The sequence below is a fragment of the Camelus dromedarius genome, chromosome 11 (genome assembly GCF_036321535.1).
Source record: "Camelus dromedarius isolate mCamDro1 chromosome 11, mCamDro1.pat, whole genome shotgun sequence".
NCBI lineage: Eukaryota > Metazoa > Chordata > Mammalia > Artiodactyla > Camelidae > Camelus > Camelus dromedarius.
In genome coordinates this window covers 55492669-55505232 of record NC_087446.1, presented here as the reverse complement: position 1 = coordinate 55505232, position 12564 = coordinate 55492669, and the positions used below count along the sequence as shown (strand labels likewise).

At 53.5% G+C, this 12564-nt stretch overlaps 1 protein-coding gene across 1 annotated transcript; it reads left to right on the top strand.

Annotated features, from left to right (window-relative positions):
* The first annotated feature begins 4619 nt into the window (after positions 1-4619).
* LOC105094595 (keratin, type II microfibrillar, component 7C) lies at positions 4620-11357 on the top strand. Its single transcript, XM_031462508.2, has 9 exons — positions 4620-5074; positions 6511-6719; positions 7783-7843; positions 7965-8060; positions 8596-8760; positions 9027-9152; positions 9428-9648; positions 10333-10364; positions 10838-11357. Exons 1-9 carry the CDS (start codon positions 4691-4693, stop codon positions 11023-11025), a joined length of 1482 nt encoding a protein of 493 aa, XP_031318368.1. The 5' UTR covers positions 4620-4690; the 3' UTR covers positions 11026-11357.
* Positions 11358-12564: the final 1207 nt, after the last annotated feature.

Sequence of the window (12564 nt, the reverse complement as noted above, 5' to 3'; positions counted from 1 at the left end):
TTTTTATTACCATGGCTCTCAAATCCTCACACATCCTCTGTGCTTTCCTTGTCACAACTGACTTTACTGTAATTAGCCTTTATTCTTTTGTATAAATATTAGATTGATTTTATCCAGTCCCTCAAAAGAAACTCAGCTGGAATTTTTATTGGGTTTGCATTGTGCTTATAAATTAATTTAGAGGAAACTGATATCTTTAAACATTAGGTCAAATTATTTCTGAATATGATATGATTTTACTTAGATTTTCTTGTTATTTTTTTAACAGTAGAGTTTTACATAGTCTTCCAAAAAGATTGTATGACTATCTTGTTATATCGCAACTACTCCACTGTCTTTATCACTCTTAGGGATGGTAATTTTATTTTTCTATTTATTTTCTAATTGATTGTCACTGATATAGAAAAACACTTTCAATTTTTGTAAGCTGACCTTGTAACTAGCAGCACTGCTCAACTCATCCTATTATTTCTAGAGTTTATTGATTGATTTTTGTTGGGTTTTCTATGTAGCTAATCCCATTGTCTACAAATAATGCCCATCCTATCTCTTTTAATACTTGCACATATTTATTTCCTTAGCCAGGAATTCCAGTATGTCAAGCATGGCATTGAGAACAGGCGTCCTTGACCTGTTCCCAGTCTTCACTGGGATGTGCCTGAAGTTCACCCTTCAGGTGTGACACCCTCTAAGAGCCACCAGCGCTCATCCGCTGCCCTTTGAATATTTCTGTGTTTTCCTGCCATCCTCCACCTGGCAGTGCCTCCACCCTTCCAACTTTCTCAGGCCCTTCCTGTCCTTCAAAGCCCAGCTTAATTCCAACTTTCCCCACATAGCCTTCCTGATTACACCAGCCCGCAGTAAGCTCCTCCCTCAACCCCTGAAACAGACAAGACGCACTCCATCAGGTAACTGACAGTCAATCATGAACTGCCTTAAAAAACTATTGTATCTACTCCCCGTTTAACTTGTGCCTATTTACAAATCTACCCGTCTAAGCATACAGCTCCTGGAGGACAGAGATGTGTGCTAAACTCCTCCTCAGCCCCTGCAACACATAGTACCTGTTGAATAGACAAGTTGTGGAGTATGTGAAGGTGCCACGTTTTATCAGTTCCAGCCCGTTGGCCTCAGTGTGTTGCAAGTTCAAGACCAGCTGGTGCAACTGGAGGCGGCAAAGTTGCAGAGGAAAGCAGGCAAAGGCACGGCAGTCCCCGTCCTGGGCAGCAGGCAGTGCGGGCTCAGCCTCGGGGCGCTTTCACACAGACCACTTCGTTTCATCCTCACGGAGGCCCAGGAGGCCAACATTCTCGTCTTCAAATTACACATGAAGAAACAAAGGCACAGAGATGGACTAACTTGTCATGCAGCTAGCCAGAATCAGAAATGGGATTTGCATCCACATTTCCTGACTCTCAAATCCTCTGCTTCACCACAGCAGCTTCCTTGATTCCATGGCCAGACAGGCAGCAGACAGGCACACCACAGGCCAGGACAGTCCTCTTGAACCCAGTGATTCTACCTCCAGTCACTTATTTTAAAGAAATTTGTAGAGATGTGCACAGAGATATATTTAGGGGTGTCCATTGCAGAGTTGTTTATCAGAAATCCATGAAGAAGGGACAAAATTTTAAAAGACCCGTAGATATTAAGGCAAGAAGAAGTGACAAAAAGTCAGAGTATCCGCAGGTCAGAAGCCAGGCAGACAGGCAGGTGATCACCAGAAAACACAGTTATGAGCAAGGCCTGGTGGTGCTGGCAAGCCCAGGGAGGAGGGCAGGAGTGAAAGGACCAGAGCTACAGGGCTGTCTCTGCAGGCAGCAGGGGCGGGCCAGCCCCGAGGCCGCCCCAGCCGGGCCAGCTGTGTGAAGGGCAGGCCCAGGGCCCAGGCCTTGTCGACTGAACCAGCCTGGGGCTTGATCCCAGCCTTTATAGCCTGTGGTGAGGGCAGGAACGAGTCTAGCCCGAAACCCAGGTGGAAGGAAGCAGCCTGGCAGGTGGCTACTGTCCCTTTGTCAACCTCCTGTCTGTGTCTGTTTTCATGGGACTCACTTGGTCTCATATTTCTTTGTTCTGGGCCATTGATAAATAGGTGCTCTAATTAAAGCTTTTTTTTTTGAGGTGGCCACAATTGCCTTGTAAAGGTGCTGGGCTGTTTCCTGCTCATGCAAGGATGACACTTCACAGCCTGTGCTCACTGTCCCTTTGCAAAGTCCTGCAGCGTAAAACAGACCAGTCACCTAGTCGGTATGCAGTGGGTGGGGGTGGCCCCTCCCGCCTCCAGGCACTCACTTAATCCTCTCAGCTACAGTAAGGGACCTGGGGAAACGTAATTTGTCTCAGGTCACAAAGCTAATAAGTGGCCATTTAATCTCCAGAGTCCTCGCTATCATCATCTCCCATCAAGACAGGAGTCTGCGGGCACTAGTGGCGCCTCCAATCCAAAGAGGCTGGTGTGACCACACAGAGACCCTCAGTGGAGGGTCCAACTTGATACCAAGCCCGCTGGGTTGAGACAGATGAGCGATCAAAGGACAGAGATGCCAATCATCATCATGGTCACAGAGAAATGCTTCGTGGAAGACCCGCCACCTTGCCTCCCTCAGCATTTGATCAAGAATTCATCTCACATAACCATTGGATATGCAATGAGAACCTTCCTGAGGCCCACCAGTTCCAGCTGAGACAAGAGGAGAGAAACATCTGGTTCTCTCTTGGCAGATGTTGGACCCAGCCAAAGCTGAGCTTGAAAGTACCAACCAGCCACACCTTCCACAGAAGCGCTCCAAAATCCTGCAGGCCATTCAGCTGGAATCAGCCAACTTTGAGCCCCCAGGCCTCGCCTCTCTGTGTGTCTCTCACACCAGAAGCCCCTATCCCATAGCCCACCCCAGACGCAAGAGTCTGTGGAAATCTATCCACAGGGCTCAGGAGGAGGGGCTGGTAAGGTCCTTTCTTTAGGATGCACGTGGGCATTGCCCAGTCCCCTGACATCTCCACAGCCCTCTCATCCCCTGACCTTCTGGAAAAGATGGGCCCTCCCTCCCCCTGGGACATAATTGGCCCACTCGCCCCAAGAGGCAGTGGGAAGGGCAAAAGGTGAGGCTCTGGGAGGATGCGTGAAGGGCTATTTTTAGCCCAGCCTGAGTCAGCATTTGGTTGCAGCCAGTCAGGAAACAGGTTGAACAGAGGAGTCATCTTCAAGTACAAGGGCGGTTAAGAGACATGTGCTTGGAAAGGTTTATGGGCTCAAATCTTGGGGTTAGGGGAGCCTCCTGGCTTGGTCCCACTGTCCATCTATCAAAGCCATCAGTGGTCCAAGCCCAAAGTGGGGAGGGGCAAACTAAGGGAGCTTGGCTCTCGGGACACCCACATGAGCCCCCACCTCTGCTCACCCCACGGGTCCTCTGCCAGGAGGAAGTGACACCATTTCAGGACCCTGGTGGCCTCCCCCACCTCCAGCACTGATCATCCTTCTCTGGGGGTGTGTACACACCAGTGGTCATCACTCATCTTCCCTGCTGGGAGCCCACAGGACTCCCATCCCCCACATCAGGCCCCGACTCAGTCCGAGCATCGAGGGCCCATCTGTGGCTTCTCCCCTTTCTCCCACTGGGCAAGTACCCGGGGACCTGCCATCCTCACCTATCTCCAAATACCTCAGGTCTCTGCTGGATTCCCAGGACCAAGGAATTGTCTAGAGCAGAGTTGGCACCTGACTAGAGTGTACTGAATAACTGAGGGGATGAGTGATGACATAGCCTAGTGTCCAAATCAGAGCGGGACTCTTTACTCATCTCCCACCAACCTGTCCGCACCCTACCCCAGCCCTCCTTAAACCCACCTCCAAGAAGCCTTCCCCGATTAATCCCTGCAGCCCTGGGGTCTTCCACATCCACTCCTGTTCCCTAGCGCATCAGCAGTGATGCCTATAACTCTGAAGAATGGCCCTGGTTCTCTCCTGAACTCTCTGACTCGTTTCTCTCATGTTCCAGTGGGTGCCCCATGGCTCCTGTCTTCTGAAGAATACCCAAAATGCAGGGGCCATGCTCCCTCCCAAATCTCTCCTCCTACCCCCATCTCTGACTAAGCTCTGCATAGGAACAGGTCAGGGGAAGCTTATATGGACAGTGAAGAAAGGGACATGCTTTGAGAGCTAGAGAAAAAGGTAAAGAAGCCCAGAACAAGAGATTGTTTGGGACACAGCCCCCTCGTTGGGACAGGCCAGCCACTCTACCCTTGAGGCCAAGTCATAGTTTCAGGGCCCATAGCCCACCCATCACCTATGCCCCTTCCAGAAAAGGATTTGGAGAGCAAGCTGCACCCAGGTCCCTGTGCCCATTCCCTGAACTTGTAGCATGGAGTCCAGCTAGATGCTTCCAGGAGGTCTGCACTTCCAGGAGCAATGGGAGGGGGAGAGGCAATAAGGAAGCTCGTAAAGGGCTTTGAAGATGAAACAGGTCGTTGGCCAGGATTGTTGACACAGCTCCACTGGATAGGCAAGTGGTTTGGCTCTTAAGAGGCCGGGGTGATGCCAAGCCAATAAAATGCAGCTATTGTCTCTTTGCTGCCCCTTTTACTGCCAGCTGCCCTGGTGCATAAAAGGGCCTGCCACAGCCCAGGGAGCACAAGCCTTTGGCTCCATCCTCTGCCAGCTTCTCCACTGCTCAGACATCTCCCTGCCTCCAGCATGACCTGTGGCTTCAGCTCCGTGGGCTGTGGATTCAGCGGCCGTGCCTTCAGCTCCATCTCCGCCTGCGGGCCCCGGCCCGGCCGCTGCTGCATCACGGCCGCCCCCTACCGCGGCATCTCCTGCTACCGCGGCCTCACCGGGGGCTTCGGCAGCCGCAGCGTCTGCGGGGGCTTCCGCGCCGGCTCCTGTGACCGCAGCTTTGGGTACCGCTCCGGTGGCGTGTGTGGCCCCAGCCCGCCCTGCATCACCACCGTGTCGGTCAACGAGAGCCTCCTAGCGCCCCTCAACCTGGAGATCGACCCCAATGCACAGTGCGTGAAGCAGGAGGAGAAGGAGCAGATCAAGTGCCTCAACAGCAGGTTCGCTGCCTTCATTGACAAGGTAGGTGTCCTTGATCTCACCTTTCCTGAACTCCACTCAGACAAATTGAAAACACAGAAACAGAACTAAGAGCAGACAGACCCTCTAGTGAGGATACAGAACATCTTGTGAGCAAAGGGCTGCTGCGTGAGTATTCAATGCATTTGAAGCCAAACAGCTGCTCAACATGGCAAGGAGGTGCTCCCTGTGTCCAGGCAGGTCAGCTGAGTGTGATACAGGAAGACTGCCCCCTGGGGGAGCCTCCTAGACTGCACTGAGTGATTTCTATACCAGTGGTCACTTGGTCACTGAGCAGGGACCAGAGTGGTTTGTCCAAGCCACTACGCCTGGGGCTCCAGATACAGAGTTGAGCAACAGACATAAGGCCCTCTCTTGGGCCTTATGGGGAGGAAGGCGGTTTGTCGTCTGGACGTGGTTGAAACCACCTGCAGATGTCAGTGTGCAGCTCAAGTCTGCAGCTGTCTTCACTGAATTCAGGCTTCTACCTACCATGTGACAGTGGTTTGAGGGGCCAGGGGAGAAGGATTCATTGAGGAAGCAGTTCTGGGATGAGGGGGGACTCTCCTAAACCAACCTGGACAGAAGTCATCTAGAAAGATACCCACCAGGAAAGACCAAAAAAATCTGGAACTCCTAACAGCATGAGAGACCAAGGATAGCATAAGAAAGGACTTACCAGGGATGTGGCAAAGTTATTACACAAAGGGATCTGAATGGGGTAGTGGGCCAACCTCGTGACAGGAAGATGGATGTGAAATTTTCCTTGGGCACAAAAGTCAATAATTCTTATAGTAAGAGAAGTGCCCCCCTGAAGGGCAGAAGATCAAACTTGAGTTCTGCCATCGTGAGATCTCAGGCAGTCAGGGAACCTCCCCAGGCCTTTGATTCTTCATCTGTAAAATGAGGGGTTTGGAACACACAACATCCCTGCACTAATATTCCGGGTGACTATTGTTCTAATTGCATTGTCGTTGCAGGGTTTCCACAATTGGCACATACTGTATTTTTAACTTTTACAGTCTGCCTTTCTAAAAAGGTTGACCTGCTCCTTTGCAGGCTGACAATCACACCTGCAGGTGCCTTTCTGCACGAGAGCTCCTTAAACCCTCATAGCGAGGCGGGCACTCTGCACAGGGGCTAAGTGCTGTGCTCCAGGACACATTATTAACAAGCGGCAGCAGAGTCTGGCCTCAGCACGGCTTAGCACTTTCCATGACACTAGATACACTGCTTTAGAAGAGACTGAAATTAGCTCACAGGAAGGACTTTCAGGTGAGCTGATTACACTCTAATGCGGTTTTGAGGGAGATGATATAACCCCATCCTGGGAAGACTCAGGGTTGGAGATTTGGGGGACTGTGGGTCCCAGTGCTGGGACCCCCTCTTGCCCTCTGGGCCTGCAAGAAGAGGTTCTCAGGCTCTGCCTCTGGCGGCAGGTGCGCTTCCTGGAGCAGCAGAACAAGCTGCTGGAGACCAAGCTGCAGTTCTACCAGAACCGCGAGTGCTGCCAGAGCAACCTGGAGCCGCTGTTCGACGGCTACATCCAGACACTGCGGCGGGAGGCCGAGTGCGTGGAGGCCGACAGCGGGAGGCTGGCCTCGGAGCTCAACCACGTGCAGGAGGTGCTGGAGGGCTACAGGAAGAAGTGAGTGCAGGAAGAGGCCGGCTCCAGAAAGAGCTGGAAGGAGGCCCCCAGTACCAGGGAGTGTCTGGACCTGTGGCGAGGGCTCTGCCTGAGGACAGGGAAGAGCCTGCACCCCATGGCCTTCCTCGAGGCACATGGGTCCCATGGTTGGGTCCTGGGCCCCTGGGGATGGAGCTCACCTTAACTTCCACCTGGCATATCACAGCAATGATGTTCTCTCTTTCTCCATCCACCAGACCCTTCTCTTAGGACCCCAGAAAAATTGACATTCCTAGTTCCTTTGAGTCTGGCCTTCAAAGTCCTGGACGTTCTTAAGTTTACCTCTTTACTCAACTAACATTTTCCAAGCAGCTACCAGCCAGATACTGGGCTGGGTGCTAGCAACCCAGGGACAGGCAGTAGACACAGTCTCTGTCCTTGTGAGACTTACAGTCCGCTGGGAGGCAGGCATGGCCGATCACAGACATAGCCCTCCAGTTACAACGTGTGACACATGATCTGAAGCAGCACACTGGGCAGTCTAAAGGAATCTGGTTTTGAGGGCTGGCCAGCTTCCTTCAGGTCCGCTCTCAGCCATGGACTTCCCAAGCCACCATGCTCCCTGCCTCTGGCTCTCCACTGACCTGCCCACAGAGCGGGAGGAAGTGGCAGGCTTGATTCCTCTTGGCTGAGCCAGAAGGGGAATGACAGAGGGAAGACCTCACTACCTGTAGCCAAACCAGGGGCAAGAGGAGGGGTCAGAGGAAAGGAAAATGGAGACCTGGGTGAGAAAAGCAGGCACCTCCCATGCACATGCGCTCACGTACACAGAAAGCTTCCAGATCCTGCCCCCCACCCCCAATGAAAATCCCAGAGGTGGCATGAGAGTGGCTGTTTTAGTTCTCGCTTGTATCCCAGGAAGCCTGGACTGGCAGCCTGATTTCTTCCTGGTCCTGCCCTATTTCTTTTGGAGGCGAGGAAACGAGCAGGGGAAGGGTCTAGGGATCAGGCTTGTTGACTTGTGTGCTTCATGGCCGAGTTGAGAGCTGCTCAGATGTGGTCCTGTTTTCCCTGCCACCCTCAGGTATGAAGAAGAAGTTGCACTTCGGGCGACGGCAGAGAACGAGTTTGTGGCTCTAAAGAAGGTGAGTGCCTAAAACCAAGACCCTTCCTGCGGCCCTGGCGACCCCATCCTGTCTGCCCTGCCACCCTACCACCAAGCCCACAGAGCGCCCTTGAACCTCACGGCCCTTTGAACCCACACAGGACGTGGACTGCGCCTACGTCCGCAAATCAGACCTGGAGGCCAACGCAGAGGCCCTGACCCAGGAGATTGATTTCCTGAGGCAACTATATGATGAGGTGAGGGGGCTCTCAGCCACCCTGGGCATCTCTGACCTGAGGGCTGGAGGGAGCAAGGAGAGGGAAATAGGGAGGCAGAGAGATGGAGAACCAACAAGGGACAGAATTAGTATGGGGCAGGAGAGGGCCATCTCTAGGCTGCCTGTGACTTGGAAACCAAAGCACAGGCACACAGCCTCAACCCTGTGTTCTCTGGCCCAGGTTTTCTCTGGCAGCCAATAACCTTCCTTTCTGTGATTGGTCCAGGAGATCTGGACCCCGAGGAAACATTCGCAGCACGCTGGCCGCAGGGACACTGCCAAAGTTCACAGGGCCTGAAAACCCCCCAAAGCAAGCATTGAGGAAGTAGTTGTATTCTCTTCTCAAAGGGGTTTCTTACCTGTGTAGAAAGTTGGACAATTTCATCAGGGGATTTTCTGCTCCAAACAGGAGCCTTTGGCTCCAGAGGGATCAAAGAGATTACAGACATCAGCAGGTGAGAAAGAGCCCAGATAACTTGCTCATTCTTCCTCTTCCCCAACTCCCGCTTCCACAGGAGATCCAAGTTCTCCAAGCCAACATCTCAGACACCTCGGTCATCGTCAAGATGGACAACAGCCGGGACCTGAACTTGGACTGCATCGTCGCTGAGATCAAGGAGCAGTACGATGACATCGCCAGACGCAGCCGGGCTGAGGCTGAGTCCTGGTACCGCAGCAAAGTGAGTGGCCCAGGACCCCTGCCTCCTATACATGGTGATGGGAGGGATTTGAGGTGTATAATAGAAAAGGCTTCTTTTGTCAGAGGATTCTGTTCCCTAGAGGTGGTAACAAAAGTCAGACAGCTCTCAAGTTCTAGTGGCAGGACAGGGCTGCCATGTACGGTTGCACAGGCTGAGTACTGCACAACCAGCACATCATCTGATGTGTCCTGAATAGGCAGGACATCCCATTCTGAGCCTCCCTGAGCCTCTTTGCTTCCCTTCAGTGTGAGGAGATCAAGGCCACGGTGATCCGGCAAGGGGAGACCCTGCGCCGCACCAAGGAGGAGATCAACGAGCTGAACCGCATGATCCAGAGGCTGACGGCCGAGGTGGAGAACGCCAAGTGCCAGGTAGGGGTCATCTCTCCCCAAGACCAGGGGGGATGGGGGCTGGTCCAGGGTCCCATGGGCAGTGTGCACCCAAATGGATCTCACCATTCATTTTCCAACCTATTTGCATGACCAGAGTCCTTGGTTGTGGTCACTCAGGGAGATCCGGGTGATGAAGGGGAGAAGCCTTGTTCCTGGGGTGATCCCAGCTGGCTGGGAGAGACTGGACACATGCAGGAAATGAGCACAGAGACCCAGGGACCATAACCCACCTTGTTTTTTTCTGGGCCCCCTAGATCTCCAAGCTGGAGGCAGCAGTGACCCAGTCTGAGCAGCAGGGCGAGGCTGCCATTAATGATGCCCGCTGCAAGCTGGCTGAGCTGGAAGGCGCCCTGCAGAAGGCCAAGCAGGACATGGCCTGCCTGGTCAGGGAGTACCAGGAGGTGATGAACTCCAAGCTGGGCCTGGACATCGAGATCGCCACCTACCGGCGCCTGCTGGAGGGCGAGGAGCAGAGGTAGGACCCAATTCAACTATCCCAAGAATTCCACTTGTATGGATTTGCCCACCTTTGATTCTTCTATATCCCAAGAAATTGGCCCCCAGCTAGACTCTGGGGTGTTTGGAATCTACATCTCAAAGGACTTCAACTTGGTCATAGCATACAGAGGTAAACTGAAGGCCAGTGCCACTCTGATTTCTAGAGTCCCAGATTGCCCAGGGCCTTCCAAGGATTAGAACCCAGGCACCCTGCCTCTCAATTCAGAACATTCTCAAATTATTCCATCCTCAGCTCTTGCAGGATCCACTCCCTACCTGGTTTCCAGGTGATAAAACTACCCTAGGGTAGAGATGCTGGCCAAACTCTGATCCTGGCCTCAGGTAACTGTCCCAGAGAACCTTACCCCTTCCTAAAGCTGAACCCATCCAGGTATGCCAGGTATAGTTGTTCTGGCTGTGCACTGCACAAAGGCAGCCAGATGAGGGGCGAGTGAGAGCTGAAATCCAATCTATGCTCTGCTTGCCGAATAGTGTGCCCTGGCATTGCTGCAACTGCCAAAACTTATTTTTTAAAAGTTACACAAGGGCATAAATATAGGCCAGACATAGCCTGAGATGACCCATTCCAGCACCTAGGGGAAACTTGAAGATCTCATTCTGACCTATTTTCTCTTTCCTTTCTCACCTTTTCCCCACTCAGGCTGTGTGAAGGCATTGGAGCTGTGAATGTCTGTAAGTATCTTGGGCCCTGAAAAGGAAAATTCTAAACTGGGCAACAAGAATTTCCCTGCTATGAGGATACTGGAGGAGTGGTTCCAATAATTCCCCCAGTACATTGTAATGGATTGGTCACGCAGCAGGAGAGACTGAGGTTAGCTTAAAGAAAGAACCTCACAACCTCATGCATGGGGTTGAGGAGGGGAAAGAATAATATGTCACTGCAGGAAGGGACCTCAGATGTCACAGACACCTTGTCTGAGGCCCAGAGAAAGGAAGGGACTTGCCCAAGGTCACAAGGCAGAATCAGGGCCAGAACCCAGGGCTCCCGGGTCCCAGGCTAAGATTACTTGCACACCTTCAGAAGTAGAACTTTAAGCGTTTTGTGGCCTTCCCTGGAGGGTTGGACAGATCACAGAGGCCAAAGGAAGGTGGTGGGATGGGGTGGCCTCCGACCAGTCCTCCCGACCGACCCCTTGTTCCCGCAGGTGTCAGCAGCTCCCGGGGCGGGATTGTCTGCGGGGACCTCTGCGTGTCCGGCTCCAGGCCCGTGACGGGCAGCGTCTGCAGCGCCCCCTGCACCGGGAACGTGGCGGTGAGCACTGGCCTGTGCGCGCCCTGCGGCCAGCTCAACACCACCTGTGGAGGGGGTTCCTGCGGCCTGGGGAGGTGTTAGGCAGCCCCCAGGGAGAGCCAGAGAGGTCCCCTCTGCCTGCCAGACATGTCACTGTCCCACCACCAGCTGAGAACAGCAGCGCCTCAGTAGCTATCCCCCCGTGTTCTGAGAATACACCACGCAGCTTGTGTCCATCAGCCACTCCTCTTCTCGTCTTGTCCGACTGGAAGGGGGTGCTGTGCCTGGGAAGGGACCCCTCCATTCTGCTGTTTTGGCCTTTGGCCCCACCCAGGAAGAAGGGCTCTCCTTTCCTGGAGGGAGCACCACTGGACCCACTCCCCTAACTCTCTGGCCTCTTGTCCCCTGTTTTTCCAATAAATTGAGGGACCTGCTTTCTGTGTTTTGATGTTTTGCTTTCTTGGAGTGAGCCCTCGTCCACTGATTGATGAGCATCCCAGCCCAGAGAGATGGCCTGAGGATGAGGGTGGCTCTGGCCTGCTCTCAACCTGTGCACCTGCAGGACCTGTCCCCAGACAGTGCCAGCCTCCTCTGGCCAGGCAGGGCTGACCTCCCACCTTGGGTCACACCTTTGGGTCTGGGGTAGTTGGAGACTTATTCCTCTGACTGGTTTTGAAGGGAACCAAAGGAGGACATGGGATCTACTGGAAGGCTGTGTGTGTATGTGTTTGTGTGGTTTTAGCCCCCTTCCCCTAAATGCCCCTCTCTCGGCCCATCGCACACATGCACCACAGCAGCAACCATCACAGGTGCCAATAGCTACCTCAGGGGGCCGCCCCGTGTCAGTCTGGACCCCCCCCCACCCATTCCCACTGCTGTCCATCAAACAAGGGGAGATGAGACTCTTGGCATCACCCCTTCCCCTCATGCACACACCTCTTCAGCACCTGGGACAGCACCCCCAAAGCCCACTAGCTGATAAGAGAATAAATTTACTTGCTTTCTCGCCTGCCCCATTCACTGCCCTCTTCCCCAGATACCTCAGAGCTTCAACTCCAAGGGGAAGATAGCACCCCTGCCCCATGCATGGCCTGACCTCCCTTGTCTTCTGTTCAGGAAGAGTCTGGAAGCACTTGGGAGGAAGACCTTGAGAAGCCCCCTAATCCCTGGGCACCCAGCCCCACTCCTGTGAGGTCCATTTCCTCTCGCTTGCTCTCTTCTTGTCTCCCTTTGCCCTACCCTAGCCCCATGCTGGCACTTCCTCAAGTCCTGGCCTTCCTACCCATCTCGCCACGCTGTCCCAGGAGGACCTAGCACCTTCCCTCACTCCCTCTGGAATCTCTAGGGTTCCTTCAGCTCCTCACCCAAGCTCCCTCTGCTCCCTGTCACCCCCTCTCCCTCCCCTTCCTGAGCCCTGAGGCTTTGGTCTTTCACTTCCTTATTCTGCAGCCCAGGCTCTCAACTCTTCCGAGGTCATCCTGCTCCCCAGCTCACTTCCCACCCCCAGACAACCTTGCCCTCAAAATATTAAAGTGCCTCGGGCTTCTCTCACCACTCTGCACACACTCCCTGGGCTATTGCACCAGTCTTTCGCTTTAAGTTACCACCATGGTTAGCATCCTCCCTGGTGCAATTCTTCCA

What these genes read in the sequence shown, in the direction of transcription:
- LOC105094595 (XM_031462508.2), top strand. Translation starts at nt 4,691, where the DNA reads ATGACCTGTGGCTTCAGCTCCGTGGGCTGTGGATTCAGCGGCCGTGCC. An exon ending in AGTCCTGGTACCGCAGCAAA is followed by an intron (nt 8,761 to 9,026) that starts GTGAGTGGCCCA and finishes GCTTCCCTTCAG; the next exon opens with TGTGAGGAGATCAAGGCCAC. An exon ending in CTGGAGGGCGAGGAGCAGAG is followed by an intron (nt 9,649 to 10,332) that starts GTAGGACCCAAT and finishes TTCCCCACTCAG; the next exon opens with GCTGTGTGAAGGCATTGGAG.